At 44.5% G+C, this 17,374-nt stretch overlaps 5 protein-coding genes across 5 annotated transcripts; all 5 read left to right on the top strand.

Moving 5' to 3' along the window:
- Positions 1-457: 457 nt before the first annotated feature.
- O0I10_012848 (uncharacterized protein) lies at positions 458-1,214 on the top strand (the record flags this gene model as incomplete). Its single annotated transcript, XM_058492735.1, has 5 exons — positions 458-485; positions 543-663; positions 736-915; positions 976-1,075; positions 1,149-1,214. 5 exons carry the CDS (start codon positions 458-460, stop codon positions 1,212-1,214), a joined length of 495 nt encoding a protein of 164 aa, XP_058336502.1.
- Positions 1,215-2,335: 1,121 nt separating this feature from the next.
- Positions 2,336-9,214, top strand: O0I10_012847 (uncharacterized protein; the record flags this gene model as incomplete). The annotated part of the gene is made up of 8 exons (XM_058492734.1): positions 2,336-3,053; positions 3,115-3,684; positions 3,739-4,022; positions 4,082-4,348; positions 4,410-6,874; positions 6,925-8,118; positions 8,176-9,061; positions 9,137-9,214. The coding sequence occupies 8 exons, from the start codon at positions 2,336-2,338 to the stop codon at positions 9,212-9,214; spliced, it is 6,462 nt and encodes a 2,153-aa protein (XP_058336501.1).
- Positions 9,215-10,183: 969 nt separating this feature from the next.
- O0I10_012846 (uncharacterized protein) lies at positions 10,184-10,630 on the top strand (the record flags this gene model as incomplete). The annotated part of the gene is made up of 1 exon (XM_058492733.1): positions 10,184-10,630. The coding sequence occupies one exon, from the start codon at positions 10,184-10,186 to the stop codon at positions 10,628-10,630; it is 447 nt and encodes a 148-aa protein (XP_058336500.1).
- Positions 10,631-11,186: 556 nt separating this feature from the next.
- O0I10_012845 (succinate dehydrogenase [ubiquinone] flavoprotein subunit 1, mitochondrial) lies at positions 11,187-13,569 on the top strand (the record flags this gene model as incomplete). The annotated part of the gene is made up of 7 exons (XM_058492732.1): positions 11,187-11,222; positions 11,295-11,307; positions 11,398-11,495; positions 11,563-11,730; positions 11,806-13,099; positions 13,157-13,339; positions 13,412-13,569. The coding sequence occupies 7 exons, from the start codon at positions 11,187-11,189 to the stop codon at positions 13,567-13,569; spliced, it is 1,950 nt and encodes a 649-aa protein (XP_058336499.1).
- Positions 13,570-14,059: 490 nt separating this feature from the next.
- O0I10_012844 (uncharacterized protein) lies at positions 14,060-14,894 on the top strand (the record flags this gene model as incomplete). Its single annotated transcript, XM_058492731.1, has 6 exons — positions 14,060-14,095; positions 14,161-14,244; positions 14,301-14,352; positions 14,411-14,436; positions 14,492-14,684; positions 14,737-14,894. 6 exons carry the CDS (start codon positions 14,060-14,062, stop codon positions 14,892-14,894), a joined length of 549 nt encoding a protein of 182 aa, XP_058336498.1.
- Between the last annotated feature and the right edge of the window lie 2,480 nt (positions 14,895-17,374).

Genomic DNA, 17,374 nt, shown 5'->3' with positions numbered 1-17,374 from the left:
AGTCATTCATACATCATGGGCGCAGTAATATCGCCAAGGCAGCAAAGAACATGGGGGTCTAGTAGTATGTTGCTATGTTTTGATTTACCCTTTGTTTGGTATCTAACTGGTCATACTTATCACTATGCCAAGTAATCCTTGCTTCGTGGATTAGTGATTAAGCATTGTGGCTAATGAAGAGGTTTCTTTGTTGTTGTAAGTTCATCCATATTATTGTCTCGGAGCTAATATGGGTTGTCTTTGTATTATTTTGAGTTACACACATGGATCGACACACTTGAGTTGAAGGCATGGCGCATCTTTATTATACAATGTTTCATGAAAGTGATATGAAATGACTGGGTTTGTGTTGTTGCTATGGTAGGAAGCGAATAGAATGTAAGCCTGTCGCCGCCACATCAAATTGCATTCATGCACGCATAACGTGATCAGCCACCTTTTTTCTTTCTTTTTGAGCATGGACGACCAAGAAGGGGCCACCCATAGTAATTTATCATGAACTCTATCTCGAGAATTGCTAACATAACTATAACAACTTCTAGACGAGATCATGCTAGCTGCATGTCGCAACGATCAAGACGACTTGCTCAAGGAAATGCTCAACAGCGACGATGTCGATTACAACTTTGTCGACGGCATTGGTGATGGTGCTCTTCACTACGCGTAAGTCAACATGAGTTCATTGGCTGGTTGTCTTGTTTCTTTTCTTTTCTTACAAGAGGTTCGATACAAAAGTGCAAAGTATGGCTCGTTGTCATGCCTCGAATTATTGGTGACGCTTAAGGCTATCGATCTCAATATGCGTGACCGAATCGATCAAGATACTCCGTTACACAAGGCAGTCCAATACAAAGAAGATTATGATATCGCGATAGCCATGGTCGATCAATTGTTGGAAGCGGGTGCTGATCCAAGGTAAAAGTTATATAAACGCTGATGCACATGTATCAAGGATGCTCATGGATATTGGTATAGGATTGAAAACAAGGCAAAGATGACGCCACCGATGTTAGTGGATCCAAAAGATGAAGATATGAAAGAGCTTTTTGATCAAGCAATGGCGGCATATGAAGTGGTATGAACAAAGAAAGAAAAAACAAAGGAGACCGTGGCTCTAAAAGATGCATACTTCTTGCTACCTGCATTAGGATGACTCGGACATTGCTGACGAGGAGTATCCTGAAGACATTGATGATGACCAATTCAGTGAATAAACTTTGTATTTGAAAAAGCGGAGAGTGTAGTATACACATTACATCATCAGGCGTGTATAATTAAAAGTAGTAGTCAGCGTCTCAATAAAGTCAATATCGATCAAGAAGAAGCTACTATGTTGGTGCGTTGCTGGTGGTGCTATAATTGACGAGGATGGAAGGTCTTCTTTCCCACTTTCCCGCTTTATGAATGCTCATAGCTCGTCATTTTACTATTCAATACTCTTGTCTAAACCTGCCTAGCGACTGTTTGAAGAAGTGAGCGATAGAATCATGTCATTTCGTATACCTAGCAACTCCTACGTGCTTCATTTTGATCCGCGGTCGGTGTTATGGTAAGGGATCCCGGATATGGAAAGATGCATTTTGAGCTTTCTTATTTGTATGGCAGGCTGTTAATAGTAGCTATGAAACGGTTGCTACGGTTGCTACAATCATATAAATAGGATTTTTCTTTCTCGCATCAAAATTCATCCGATGGAAGCGAGTGGATGGGCTTGAGGAGTTCGACACAGCCAAGGCTTTATTTGACGCCGACAAAGATAGAATTATTTGCAAGTGGGGGGATGCGTAACGATGCACAAGTAAGTAGTTAGATGGTAGACTAATAATGTCAAATCCGAGATAGGTGATTTATGATGTAAAGGTATAATGTGAATATGCACCAGAGGGTATATCGTATGCGCGTGGTGCATCAGCCATAGCACGCAGCAGGTTGTTGTTGGTGGGTCATGATCCAGAAGGAAGGGGGTGATGACCATCATCTCCGTCGAATTCTTGAAACACCAAGGATATCCACATTGATTGTTTGGCACTCAGCAACAAGAGGTCGCCAAGGTGCATCTTATACACCGCTTCCTTGGTTCATTACCTCTTTCTTTTATCACACGCTCATTCTATCTTACTCGAGCGTTTATTCAATACAAGAGCCAATAGCCGAGATTGCATGGATTAATTTCAGCTGAGCAACTTGGTGCAGCATTGAATCGACGAAATCTTCTCTTTCTTTCTCTCTCTCTCTCTTGCAGCGCAGAAAATCATTCCCCTTGTGAGCTCCCCCCCCCCCCTGCTTTTGACACTTTTGTCGCAGCTTTCTACCGATTCTAATTCATGTGGGCGTTATGAAACGCTCATTTACAGGCGATCCTCAACAAGATTCCAAGAAGCATTGCATTTCACATTCCACACACGACAATAACAAGGTTTCAGCCGACGACGAACTCAGTATGAGTACTCTCATTCTCAACCATGTCCACGACCTTGTACGAGATCTCGATCAAGGACATGTCGACCATTGCTTGAGTAAACAGCTATCTCGTGATACCCTGGAGCGTCTATCAACAGAGGATGTCGACTTGGCTACCTCCCTCGACAGTGCGTTGAAGAACATTGCCCAACGGCAGCTTATGCTCGAGACAGACAATTTACGATACCGAATTGCTATCCAGCAGCAATATCAACTCTTGACAGCAGGGCAACAATACGAACATCCTGATGACCTAACATCTCTTGCTGCTGCTCAAGCTTCATCCGATGGTCATCGATTATCATTATCATCATCATCATCTTCGTCAAAAACAGTACACCAACAGCAGCAGCAGCAACAACAACAACAACAACCTCCTTCGCCCATCACATCAGCACCTTCCACTGAATCTGTTAGCAAGGATGAGAAGCAGCCATCATCATCATCAACATCATCATCATCAGCTACACCAGAAGATGATCTCGCTACGATCAAAGACGCCAACATGCTTTCAAAGTTACATCCCCCCAGCCGAAGCCCTATATTGCCAATGCCACCTGTTGCTGCTACTACCCCTGGTGGTGGCTACTTTGGTAAGTAAATAAACACTCAAGATCACGCACAAACAAAATGGGGTAACACAATAGACAACAGCCGTTTCTAGTCATGCTCCCACAACACCTTCTGTAACTCCGCCCTTCAACTCATCCGGTGCTTCTATGTTTTTTGCTTCAATCTCACCTTCTTTCTCCGACAATGACAATGGCAACCTTGCTGTATGCCCTGATTGTGTGATGCAAGCTGTCAAGGTGGCTTCATCCGTATTTGCTGGAAGATTGGATCGACGTATTACTTGTACCCATGAACGCTACGCTGCTGCAACAGGCATTAGTCTCGACGCTACATCATCCATCCATATGTTGAAGCATGCTGTCAATAGTATGGTAGACCGACTACAACGCGTGGCCGATGAAGCAACCTACGTCGCTCATGAGACCGCTGTCAAAGGGAAACTTGGTGTCCAAGCTCGATGTGATCGTGACATGACAGGTGTATGGCGTGATTTTATGCTCAACCTCAACAGCATGACACGAAGCCATTTGGAACAAGTGCGTGATATTGCAGATGTATCGACAGCTATTGCACGTGGCGATCTTAGTAAGGCTATGACGGTTCCTGTCAAAGGTGAAACGCTTTTATTGAAGAATACATTCAACACAATGGGTATGTTCATTCAAAGGTGACTCGTTTATTTGGCTCACATTCATGCTATTTTAGTGAATCAGCTCAATTTGTTTGCATCCGAAGTATCACGGGTCGCTCATGATGTCGGCACCGAAGGTCGACTAGGTGCACAGGCCACTGTGGCTGGTGCGGATGGCATTTGGAAGGAACTCACCGATAATGTCAATACCATGGCTGCCAATCTCACAAACCAAGTACGGGATATTGCTCAAGTCTCCAAATCCGTGGCTCGTGGCGATCTCACAAAAAAGGTCAAGGTGGAAGTCAAGGGAGAAATGCTCGATTTGAAAAATACAATCAATACCATGGTGGATCAGGTAGGTAACATCCGATGGGCTTATCTTTAGAAGATGTATGCTTACTTGTTTACATGTAGCTATCTACTTTTGCAATCGAAGTGACACGAGTATCACTCGAGGTGGGGACTGAAGGAAAACTTGGTGGCCAAGCAGTGGTCAAGGACGTTGGTGGCACATGGAAAGATTTGACCCAAAATGTGAACATGATGGCATCCAAAATTACCGACCAAGTGCGTGACATTGCTGTTGTGGCAAAAGCAGTGGCTCGAGGTGACTTGAGCAGAAAAGTAACTGCCAACGCGCAAGGCGAGGTGCTTGAGCTCAAGAATACAATGAACAGGATGGTAGGTGATTGATAAATGCAATCTTTGGTAATTTGGTTTCTCATCATTTTATCCTATGTAGGTTGATCAATTACGGCTCTTTTCAGCGGAGGTGCGAAGGGTATCTCTTGAAGTTGGTGTGGAAGGCAAACTCGGTGGACAAGCTGTTGTCAAGGATGTGGGTGGTGCATGGAAAGACCTTACCGACAATGTCAATACTATGGCAGCCAATTTGACAACGCAAGTACGCTCCATTGCCGAAGTTACAAAGGCTGTTGCTAGGGGTGATCTTAGCAAGAAAATTGATGTTGTCACTCGGGGTGAAATCTTGGATCTCAAAAACACTGTCAACGACATGGTGGATCAGCTACGTGTGTTTTCATTTGAGGTGACAAGAGTATCTCGTGAAGTTGGTACCGAAGGCAAACTTGGTGGTGAAGCTGTGGTGCCGAATGTGAGTGGTACCTGGAAAGATCTCACCGACAATGTCAATACTATGGCAGCCAATTTGACAACACAAGTGCGTTCGATTGCTGAAGTCACAAAAGCTGTTGCGAGGGGTGATCTTAGCAAGCAAATTGATGTTGAGACACGTGGCGAGATTCGAGATTTGAAGAATACGGTCAACAACATGGTGGATCAACTCAACGTCTTTGCAGCTGAAGTAACACGTGTTGCTAAAGAAGTCGGCACTGAAGGAAAGCTTGGTGGACAAGCGGTGGTGCCAAACGTTGATGGAACATGGATGGATTTGACCGATAACGTCAATCATATGGCTGCCAATCTCACTACTCAAGTGCGGTCCATCGCTGAAGTAACCAAAGCTGTGGCACATGGTGATCTTAGCAAGAAGATTGACGTGGAAACAAGAGGCGAGATTCTCGAATTGAAAGATATCGTCAACAACATGGTGGATCAATTGCGCGTATTTGCATCCGAAGTGACTCGTGTATCCAAAGAAGTCGGCACCGAAGGCAAATTAGGAGGCCAAGCTGTGGTTCAAGGCGTTGCTGGTACATGGCATGAGCTCACTAGTAACGTCAATATAATGGCCGCCAATCTTACGGACCAAGTGCGTTCAATTGCCGAGGTGACCAAAGCTGTTGCATTGGGTGATTTATCCAAAAAGATTGAAGTTGAGAGCGGTGGTGAGATATCAGAGCTCAAGAATATTGTCAACAACATGGTGGATCAATTACGTATATTTGCCTCCGAAGTGACTCGTGTATCCAAGGAAGTGGGTACTGAAGGCAAACTTGGAGGCCAAGCTGTTGTACAAGGCGTAGCTGGCATGTGGCATGAGCTCACGAACAATGTCAATATCATGGCTGCCAACCTTACAACTCAAGTGCGCTCTATTGCTGAGGTGACCAAAGCTGTCGCGAATGGTGACTTGAGGAAGAAGATTGAAGTTGAGACTCGAGGAGAAATTTTGGACTTGAAGAACATCGTTAACGACATGGTGGATCAGCTGAGGGTGTTTGCATCTGAAGTGACACGTGTGGCAAAGGAAGTTGGCACCGAAGGCAAACTTGGTGGACAAGCGGTGGTACCCAGTGTTGGTGGCACGTGGAAAGATTTGACAGATAATGTAAACACCATGGCAGCCAATCTCACCAATCAAGTACGTTCTATTGCCGAAGTTACCAAGGCCGTTGCTTCAGGCGATTTGAGCAAGAAGATTGAAGTCGAAAGTGGTGGTGAAATTCGGGACCTCAAGGATATTGTCAATAACATGGTGGATCAGCTACGTGTGTTTTCGACTGAAGTTACTCGTGTTGCAAGGGAGGTTGGCACGGATGGCAATCTTGGTGGTCAAGCTATAGTTCAAGGGGCAGCAGGCACATGGTGGGAGCTTACCAGGAATGTCAATGTTATGGCGGCCAATCTTACCAATCAAGTACGCTCTATTGCAGAAGTAACAAAAGCTGTTGCCCATGGTGATCTATCCAAGAAGATTGAAGTTGAGAGTGGTGGCGAGATTCTTGAGCTTAAGAATATTGTCAACAACATGGTGGATCAATTGAGGGTCTTTTCAACCGAAGTTACTCGTGTGGCAAGGGAAGTTGGCACGGATGGCAATCTTGGTGGTCAAGCCATTGTTCAAGGCGTTGCTGGTACATGGCATGAGCTCACAAGCAATGTCAATATAATGGCTGCCAATCTTACGGACCAAGTGCGTTCGATCGCCGAGGTGACCAAAGCTGTTGCATTGGGTGATTTATCCAAGAAGATTGAAGTTGAGAGCGGCGGCGAGATATCAGAGCTCAAGAATATTGTCAACAACATGGTGGATCAATTGCGAGTCTTCTCAACCGAAGTCACCAGGGTTGCAAGAGAAGTTGGTACTGAAGGAAAGCTTGGAGGACAAGCGGTCGTACAAGGTGTTGCTGGCACGTGGAAGGATTTGACAGATAATGTCAACATGATGGCTGGAAATTTGACAACCCAAGTACGATCCATTGCTACTGTCACCACAGCTGTAGCCAAGGGTGATCTCTCGAGAAAGATTGATGTCGAGGTTCAGGGTGAAATTATGGAGCTCAAGTATGTATATTACATGAATGCTTTCAACATCATACTCATCTTTATGATAGGGATACGGTGAATTCGATGGTGGATCAGCTACGTTGGTTTGCAGCGGAGGTCACCAGAGTGGCACGTGAGGTTGGCACAGAAGGCAAACTTGGCGGCCAAGCAACTATTAGCGGTGTTGATGGCACGTGGAAGGGATTGACAGACAATGTGAACTTGATGGCGAGCAACTTGACGGACCAATTGCGATCTATTGCTGCCGTATGTAAAGCTGTGGCTCAAGGCGACTTGTCAAAGAAAATCGAAGTCGAGGCGCATGGTGAAATTGCCGAACTCAAGGATACCATCAATACCATGGTCGATCAGCTTAATTCGTTTGCATTTGAAGTGACACGTGTTGCTCGTGAAGTGGGTACAGAAGGCAACCTTGGTGTCGAAGCTCGAGTGGAAGGCGTTGAAGGTGTTTGGCTTGAGATTACCAGCAACGTCAACACGATGGCATCCAATCTTACGACTCAAGTGCGTGCATTTGCATCCATCTCAGCAGCTGCAACAGAGAATGATTTTTCACGGCTTATCACTGTCGAAGCTCAAGGTGAAATGGATGCATTGAAAACCAAGATCAATCAGATGGTGGGTTCGCTACGTGATGCCATCCGCAAGAATGGACAAGCAAGAGAGAGCGCTGAAATGGCAAATCGATCCAAGAGCGAGTTCTTGGCCAATATGAGTCATGAAATCAGAACACCCATGAATGGCATCATTGGCATGACATCCCTTACGCTCGAAACAGAACTCACACGACAACAGCGTGAAAACCTTATGATCGTATCCAGTCTCGCCAACTCGTTATTATCAATCATTGATGCCATTTTGGATATCTCAAAGATCGAAGCGGGTCGTATGACTATTGAAGCTATCCCATTCTCGCTGCGATCATCCGTTTTCAGTGTGCTCAAGACGCTTGCTGTCAAGGCAAATCAAAAGAAGCTCGACTTGATCTACAATGTTGATAAGGCTATCCCTGATCAGCTTATCGGTGATCCACTACGCTTGCGACAAGTGATCACGAACCTTATTGGCAATGCCGTCAAGTTTACTACTGAAGGTCGAGTAGAGCTTGAAACTCGTGTCTTGGGTATGGATGGTGACTTTGTGAAGGTCCAATTTTGCGTTAGCGACACTGGTATTGGTATCCAACAAGAAAAGCTCAACATCATTTTCGACACCTTTTGTCAAGCAGATGGAAGCACCACGTAAGCTATACAACAAAATACCATGACTTGTGAATGGGCACTAATATTACTTGTTAGTCGTGAGTATGGTGGATCAGGCCTTGGTCTCTCTATTTCCAAGCACCTTGTGGAGTTGATGCATGGCGACTTATGGGTTGAATCAGCATATGGATGTGGATCTCAGTTTTACTTTACAGTCAAATTACGGCAGTATCATGTGGCACAGAAGGAGATTTTGGAGAAGATGTCAAAGTTCCAAGGACGACGCATTCTCTTTGTTGACAGCATGAATGATACCACGGGGGTAGCCGATAAAATACAGCAACTTAACTTGGAGACTTTTCGTGTGAACAGCGTGGCTGCAGCAACAGAGTTAGCCAACAAGCATACCAATTCAAGTGACCATGCACCTTTCTTTGATACGGTGATCATTGATCAGATGAGCCAAGCGGAGCGCATACGTGAAGTGATACCATTGCGATATACCCCTCTTGTTCTCATTTCACCTGAAGTACATCGCCTTAATATGAAACTATGCATCGATCTTGGTATCACCGCCTACATCAATTCGCCACGCAATCTTCCCGAGTTATTGGATGCGTTATTACCAGCACTCGAAAGCCATGTGGCATTGCCAAGTGACTCTGGAAAAATTGCACCTTTACGGATTCTGCTGGCAGAAGACAATGTCGTCAATCAAAAACTCGCATTGCGTATCCTTCAAAAGGTTGGACACAACGTCAAGATTGTATCAAACGGCAAGCTTGCAGTGGAGGCATTTGAGACGCAATCTTTTGATATGATATTGATGGATGTGCAGATGCCTGTGATGGGTGGATTTGAAGCCACTCAGCTTATTCGCCATCTTGAACATGAATCCGGAACCAATTCTCGTATACCCATTATCGCATTGACAGCACACGCTATGATTGGAGACCGTGAAAAGTGCTTGGACGCAGGAATGGTAAGTTTGGTATTGATGGCTGTGTAGGTATTATTAATGTGGCTTTACCATGTCTCACACAACATTTTCTTTTAGGATGAATATGTAACCAAGCCATTACGTCTTCCCGAGCTGATTGCAGCCATCAAAAAGTTTGCTCCCCATCGGTCTTAGACTTTTGGCACAGGTTGCCATATGTATTACAATGCACCCCAATAAACATGAATAAACGTAATAGAGTTTTTGGAAGAAGAAGAGCACCTTGAAAACTGGGTTTGATCAAGATTACAATGGCACGATCTGTGTCACCATCGTCATCAGGGAAAACAAGGAACCCTGTGTTTATCTAATGTTCTTCTATGTTCTCAAATGGACAAATATGGAGAGTAATTGGCAGCATAGACAATGGAATGAATGATCCCAACAAAGCGAATCCGTAAAGCTCATTTGCATAATGGCTGCATGTGAGACAAAGAAAGGCGGGCACCACATGATTGAGACGTTTCCGTGTCACAAAAGAACATTACAGGATGATGCTGCTTTCAAGTAAATCGGTTATTTCGCTGAACAAGGCAAAAGCTACTTTACACAACAACTTTGATGCACCAGGGACCACCTTGGATGATAAGCATTTTGATGTAAGCGTACATACAGCACATTGCATATGTACATCTTCATCATCATCATTAGGGTGTGTATCATCGTGCACCACGCATCCAAGTTTTCTCTTACAACCAAGGATAAACAGGCTATACTCATTTCAGTTGATGCATTTGGTGGGATGCTTCATACGGGTTTGCTGCAACTTTCGCCGCCGCCGGCCATGCCGCCTGATCAGGCAAACGCAGGAAAAGTTTATTCTACCGTTGACATGCCCTGTCTTCCAATGAAATTGTTCAAAAGCAAACCTTGTTCGCCCACGGGTTCCACTATAAACGCACGTTTGCACACACACACACACGCTTGCATATACGCATATATACAAGAGCACTTGACGGTGCTGTACACTGTAATGTTACGAGACGCTTTTAAACTCTTCCGGTGATTCGCCCCTTCCCATATCTCCATACATGCACACAGATCCGTTGCTATGGGTATTCTTGGCGATATAAAACTAAACCACGCGTTGCATACTAACGCGTAATGGCCTTTTCTTCTTTACCACCTTCTTATATTGCATCCCCTTCTTTGTCTCCTCAGCATCTGTTCATGCTCATGGATGATAGCCAATCATCAAGTACTACTAGTCCTCCACCACCACCAACACCATCAACACCAACACCATCATCACCCGCTACTACACCCCAGCCTAGGCCACGTCAAACACAACGGGCAATTGCCGCTTTGGAAAATGAGCTTGATTTTCTACGAGATGAATGTGCTACTATCAATGTGGTCTTGACTTCACTACGAGACGCTTATGTGAGTGCTGGATCACCTGATTCCCAGGAGGATGACGCCAAAAAGGAAGTTCGCACAGCCTATGATGACCTTACAGCCAAGGTGGTTCAATTGGAACGCAAAGTCAAGTTATTGGAACGTGAATTAAAATCCACTCAAGGTGAATGGCAAGGCTTGTTTGGCCAATGACGATGATGATGATCATCATCATTGTGCTGTACTACTTGGAAAGCGTAAAAGGTAAATCAAAAAGATCTACCAATGATGAAACGAGTTTATTTGATTGGCTGTTGACATCTCATTCTTGCTTTGCGTTTCCAAGGACACACACACAACACACATGCGCATGTATAAAGGGATGATATATATATTTTTTGGCATGAATAACTGTGACGACATCAGTGTGTATGTGTGTATGTGTGTAATATCTGTATATAGATTTTTGTGCAACAAAGTAAAAAGAGATAAGGGTTACTATCAGTCTTGGGAACATGGTCAACGGGAAACGGACCCATGCATGTGATTTTTCGTCTCCACTGTGCCTGTGGAGCGAATTTTATAATACACATCTACAGCGGCATCGCCTTATTCCGGAGAGCAATCCGGCAAAAACATTTGTGAGCTTCAAACACGACTGTTCAGCCCTTTCTTTCTCCACACAAACACACTCCACTTTCACTTATTACGCCCTACTCCCCCCACTCTTCTCTTTTTTCTTCTCATTGGGCATATTACATATATCAACATGTTGAAACTATTGCAGTCCGCTTCCCATTCAGCAGTAAGTAACAACGCCATGGGACATTCTTATTGACCTTGCCCACTAAACACACACTCCCCATTATGTTTATAGACACGCGCCACTCGTACGTCAGCAAGCAATTGACTTGTTCAACACCCTCCCCCTTTTGTAATGTGTCAAGCTACTAACGCATTGCGCATTGTTTTCTCCTCAGGTTCTTCTACTGGTCGCATGGCTGCTCGTGGTCTCCACTATTCCAAGCCCGCAATGCAAGTGATGGCCACCAATCCTCTTCGTGCCAAGGAAGCTTCCGTAAGTTGAATCGTGTTTGTGCGTGTATGGTATAGCGTAATACCTTATATATTCATGGTTATCATAGGGATCTATTGCCAGCAAATACCCTGTCATTGATCACGAATACGATGCTGTTGTTGTTGGTGCTGGTGGTGCTGGTCTTCGTGCTGCTTTTGGTCTTGCTGAAGCTGGTTTGAACACTGCATGTATCACCAAGTTGTTCCCTACTCGTTCTCACACTGTGGCTGCTCAGGTAAGGATTACTACTACTCTCTTCTAGGAGGGAGGGGTGTGGAGGAGTTCGTGTAATACTGATTACCTCTTTTAGGGTGGTATCAATGCAGCATTGGGCAACATGACTGAGGATGATTGGAGATGGCACATGTATGATACTGTAAAGGGTTCCGATTGGCTTGGTGATCAAGATGCCATCCATTACATGTGTCGTGAAGCTCCTCACACCGTTGTGGAATTGGAAAACTATGGTGTGCCTTTCTCTCGTACCGAAGAAGGAAAGATCTATCAACGTGCCTTTGGTGGTCAAAGCTTAAAGTTCGGCAAGGGTGGTCAAGCTTATCGTTGTGCTGCTGTCGCTGATCGTACCGGTCACGCCATTCTTCACACTCTCTACGGTCAATCTTTGCGTCACAACACCAACTACTTCATCGAATACTTTGCTTTGGATTTGATTATGGAAGATGGTGAATGTAAGGGTGTGATTGCTCTCAACATGGAGGATGGTACTATTCATCGTTTCCGCTCCCACAAGACCGTTCTTGCTACTGGTGGTTATGGTCGTGCCTACTTCTCATGCACTTCAGCTCACACTTGTACCGGTGATGGTAACGCCATGGTTGCTCGTGCTGGTCTTCCTTTGCAAGATCTTGAATTCGTCCAATTCCATCCTACTGGTATCTATGGTGCTGGTTGTTTGATTACTGAAGGCTCTCGTGGTGAAGGTGGTATCTTGATCAACTCTGCTGGTGAACGTTTCATGGAGCGTTATGCACCTACTGCTAAGGATCTTGCATCACGTGATGTCGTCTCTCGTGCCATGACTCTTGAAATCAAGGAAGGCCGTGGTGTTGGTGAAGAAAAGGATCACATCTACTTGCAATTGCATCACTTGCCTGCTGAAGTCCTTCATGAACGTCTTCCTGGTATCTCTGAAACAGCTGCCATTTTCGCTGGTGTTGATGTTACCAAGGAACCTATCCCTGTGTTGCCCACTGTCCATTACAACATGGGTGGTATCCCTACTCGTTACACTGGTGAGGTCATCCGCCAAAATGAGAAGGGTGAAGATGTTGTTGTTCCTGGATTGTACGCCGCTGGTGAAGCTGCTTGTGTATCCGTTCACGGTGCTAACCGCCTTGGTGCCAACTCCCTTTTGGACATTGTCGTCTTTGGTCGTGCCGTTGCCCACCACATTGCCGAAACTCTTGAACCCGGTACTCCTCTCAAGCCATTCGCTGCTGACGCAGGTGCCAACACCATTGCCAACCTTGACAAGTTAAGAAACGCTGATGGTAGCAAGCGTACCTCTGAGATTCGTCTTGCCATGCAAAAGGTGATGCAAGCTGATGCTGCTGTCTTCCGTACTCAAGAGACTTTGGATCAAGGTATGTGTGATACAAATGAGAAATGATATGAGATGGTTTTATTGACGTATGAAATAGGTGTCAAGAAGATTGATGAAGTATTCAAGTCCTTCTCTGATGTCAAGGTCTCTGATCGTGGTATGATTTGGAACACTGATTTGACCGAGACTCTTGAACTTCAAAACTTGTTGACTTGTGCCGCTCAAACCATGCACGCTGCTTCCGTTCGTACTGAGTCTCGTGGTGCTCACGCTCGTGATGGTAAATATCAATATCATATACATAGCCTTTATTGGGAATGGGTCATTAACAACATGTGTGTGTGTATTATAGACTTCAAGGAACGTGATGATGAGAACTGGATGAAGCACACTCTTTCATACCAAGATCAAGAAACTGGTGAAGTTAAGCTTACTTACCGATCCGTTGAAGCCAACACCCTTGATGAGAATGAGTGCAAGCCTGTTCCTCCTTTCGCCCGTGTCTACTAGATAACAAGACGTGTTCTCTCTTAATTAAACAACCACCATTTTACACTTTACAAATGCTACTCGTTTTCGTGGTCTCGACCGTTGACATGCTTGCTTGTTGATCAACTTATATAGCCATGGATGCCTAACGACCTCTGTTCCAAAAATAGGCTTATTGCATACAAACATTAGGAAAACAAAGAAGACAATTGGGGTATACATGTTGGATATTAGAGGACTCTGTATAAGGATAGGGGATGTGATGGGGCCATCAATAAGGAGGAATAGAATTTTTTATTGAAGAGGAAATGTGTCATTGTTTCATTCATTATCATGCTAAACAACGCATTTGAAGCTCACACGACGATCTGCATGTGGTTCTAGACAGGTACGCGGGTCGTTTATGCCAATGCAAAAATCTTGACAAGGGTATCTTTTCTACTTCCGCAACACGGTTTTTATGCTGAATACTTTGGCGCGTTCTTTCAGCCATTTGAGATTCCCGAGCACAATGGTGAAGAATCCTCTTGTATGGATCGACTGCGAGGTAATGCTGAAGCGTACATGGTGAGTGTGTATACACTACTAAACACGGGTCGACTTTTTATATAGATGACAGGTCTCGATCTAACAAAAGACCACTTGATCGAGATCGCTGTACTTATCACTGATGGCGACTTAAACGTGGTGGCAGAGGTAAACATATGGGAGACCAGCACTATGATCTTGGCAACTAATACGGGTTCTCATAGGGACCAGAGCTGATCATCCACCAACCACGCCAAGTGATGGATAGCATGAATGGTAATGCCCTTTAAGTCAAAGATGATCAACCTTATTATTAAACACGCATTTGAGATAGATTGGTGTAAGGAGCATCATGGAACAGTAAGTGGATGATGATGTACAAACTTGGATTACAAGCTTACGCTTTTGTTGCTAGTCGGGATTGACACAAGCTGTCTTGGATTCCAATGTGTCAACTGCTGATGCACAATCGCAAGTGCTTGACTTCCTCAAGAAACATATCAACCCTGGAGATGCCCCATTGGCAGGAAATTCAGTTCATGCTGACAAGCGTTTCTTGGAGAAGGAGATGCCCGATGTTGTAAACTACCTTCATTATCGTATCGTTGGTAAATACCACATGTTGATAATACGTCTCGTTGAAATACTGAAGCACCATAGACGTGAGCACTATCAAGGAATTGGCAAGAAGGTGGTATCCAGATATTGCTGCTGGCGTTGTGAAGAAGAACACCCACCGAGCACTCGACGACATCAAGGAGAGCATTGCAGAATTACAGTACTATCAACAACGCATCTTTATCCCTCACAAGGATTGAAAATGGACCTGAAGCCAGCTACTCGGATATGTCTAGCGATGCTTGATTCATGCCCAGTTGGCTGCAATATGGTTTGCTTGTATTATAGCGTGGTCGTCTTACATTGTTTCATCTATCACATTCAAATAAAATGGATGTATCAATTCGAAATTGTTTTAAAGATATCGCTTTTCATTGTACGATGAATCCGAAAAGTACGTTCGATTACTTAAAGACATGTACATACAAAGAACCAAGTTAAGCTTTTAGTAACAAGCAGTTGTTGGGTATCATCACTCTCTAATTTATTATCTTTGCAACACAATCATTCGAGGATTTCCAATGCTTTCATCTACAGTATCAGCGTGTGAGCTATAAAGCTTTAACGAATGATACATACGATGATGCAAATGATCTGATCCCTCTTTCCAACCTTGCAAATTTCTATTTCCCCTCTCCTTCAATCCAAGTGACCTGCACCTTGCACATCCAACCTGATAGTACGATCCCCTTTCTAATTAATCCAATTTTCATTCAATGAAAGTCGAAGAATGGCATAGTGTAGTGTGGATATTTATCAAGTAAATAGAATACAGGAACAGCATTACAATTTGAATAAGAAAGGGGGCCGAATCACATAGAGGCAACGAGGAAGATGGTGTCATTGTATTCTTGGTTGCTGTCCTCATAAAATCCCTCACATGTTTGCAAAATAGCAGCCGTCTGTATTAACTCGAGTATTCCAATATCATCCATAGCCGTAAACACATTTCTTCAATTCCACCCCATGCATGATCATCCTCCTCAACCGTATCCACGTGATATGATCCATCCGTCCTGCTGACAAAGCGACAAGTAATCACCATGATTCCCATTTGCGTCCATCCACCCACCATCACCATTCCAAATCTAACATGTTGGTAGAAAAGAGCCCCAGTGATTGCTGTTGATGGCTTCCTTTTCCATCCGATCCTTGGCCACTCTCTCTTTGTTGGTCATGTTCGATCGCAGCTCAACCAGCTGAAGATTGCGTGTATCACGGCGTAACTGATGGCTGATATGGTTTCATCCAAACTAGACATCACGTTCTGAATGGGCCAAGCGAATTCAACGCGTTGTGTATATCCAATTCCTTCCATCCCATGTACCAAACCAATATTCAGATCCTATCCATATCCACAAGAAGTCGTATGTATTGAATAAAGTTGCTACTCGTAAATGAAGCTGCTTCTATACTATGGTTATCTGCTGTCTACGTAAACAAGGCTGTAAGGCAAGTTGCTGCAAGTCAAGAACGCTGTTTGAGGCAATGGAGTAAAGGCATCGCTAATAGCAACTGCTGGAATGAATGCTGTTACGATTGGTTGTGGCAGAGGAGCGTGCAAGAGCGTGTGTTGTAGAAGAGTGACAAAAAGGCTGTGTACACGCCATGCACTTGCCATTCAGTCAAACACAATCGGATCAAGACAATTATAGGATTGACATGATGGGTTGAAGCAGGACAATCGTTCGCAGGTGGTAGTTGTATACTTGAATGGGCCAACAGTGGAGAATGGGAGGAAGAGCAAGATGCGGGAGGAGGAAGAGGTGGAAATTAAATAGGCGGGACACCTCTTGTATAAATGCATGAACACTGTACATCAATCCTTGATTATGAGATTCCCCCCTCTCGAGCCTGAAGTTTTCACACAAGGTGCTCTGGGACATGCTTATCAACGTTATTCATTTAAAAACCACAGGCTTCATTGTGAAGATTTAAAATGCGGGGCGGCCCAAATGTAGGAGGGGCGATGAACTGCGGGAGCGTAAGAGTGGACGGCCCACCGCCCCGAAGTTGCCTGCTTCCAACTTGAAAATTGGTCAGAAGGGTGCTCCGAGCATGTTGATCAACTTTTTTCTAATAAAAACCTCACGCCTCATTTGAAAATTTGGAATGGGAGCGCCCAAAAGTTTGAAAGACGGAGACATTCGCAGGGTCTGCGATTCATTAATTTTCATGTTTGCTCTTCCAGCGTAGCTCAGTCAAATCGGCTCGGATCAAGAAACTTGGATGATGGAAATGCTCGGCTGGAACAGGAGAATCGTTCACATGCAGTGGATTTTGGGCAACAATGGTGAATGGGAGGAATGGGCTATTAGCTCGCTATATATGGACTATTATGGATAGCCATAAAGTATAATCCATCAATCCTTCCAGTCATGCAAAGTAGCTGTGCTACACGAACACAACCCTCTGCATCTTTTGCTCTGCCAGGGTCCACCTACTTGACAATGAACAAAGACCACTCTTCTTATAGCATCACGCTTACAAACATAAAGGTGCCTGTATCTCCGAACTTTACAATGAAACGTGGGGTTTTTATTACAGCAATGGGCTCGGCTTGGCCAACAGCACCTTGTGTGAAAGTTTCGCGTTCAATGTCGCAACCAGCCCAAAAAATATTTTTTCGGTCGTCGTCGTCGAAGAGGTCGACCCCCAGATCCAGTTTGGCTGGTAGCGA

The sequence above is a fragment of the Lichtheimia ornata genome (assembly GCF_029851405.1).
Source record: "Lichtheimia ornata isolate CBS 291.66 chromosome Unknown scaffold00167, whole genome shotgun sequence".
NCBI classification, from domain to species: Eukaryota; Fungi; Mucoromycota; class Mucoromycetes; order Mucorales; family Lichtheimiaceae; genus Lichtheimia; species Lichtheimia ornata.
Note: the sequence above shows the minus strand (reverse complement) of the source record. Positions and strands in the feature narration are given on the sequence as shown.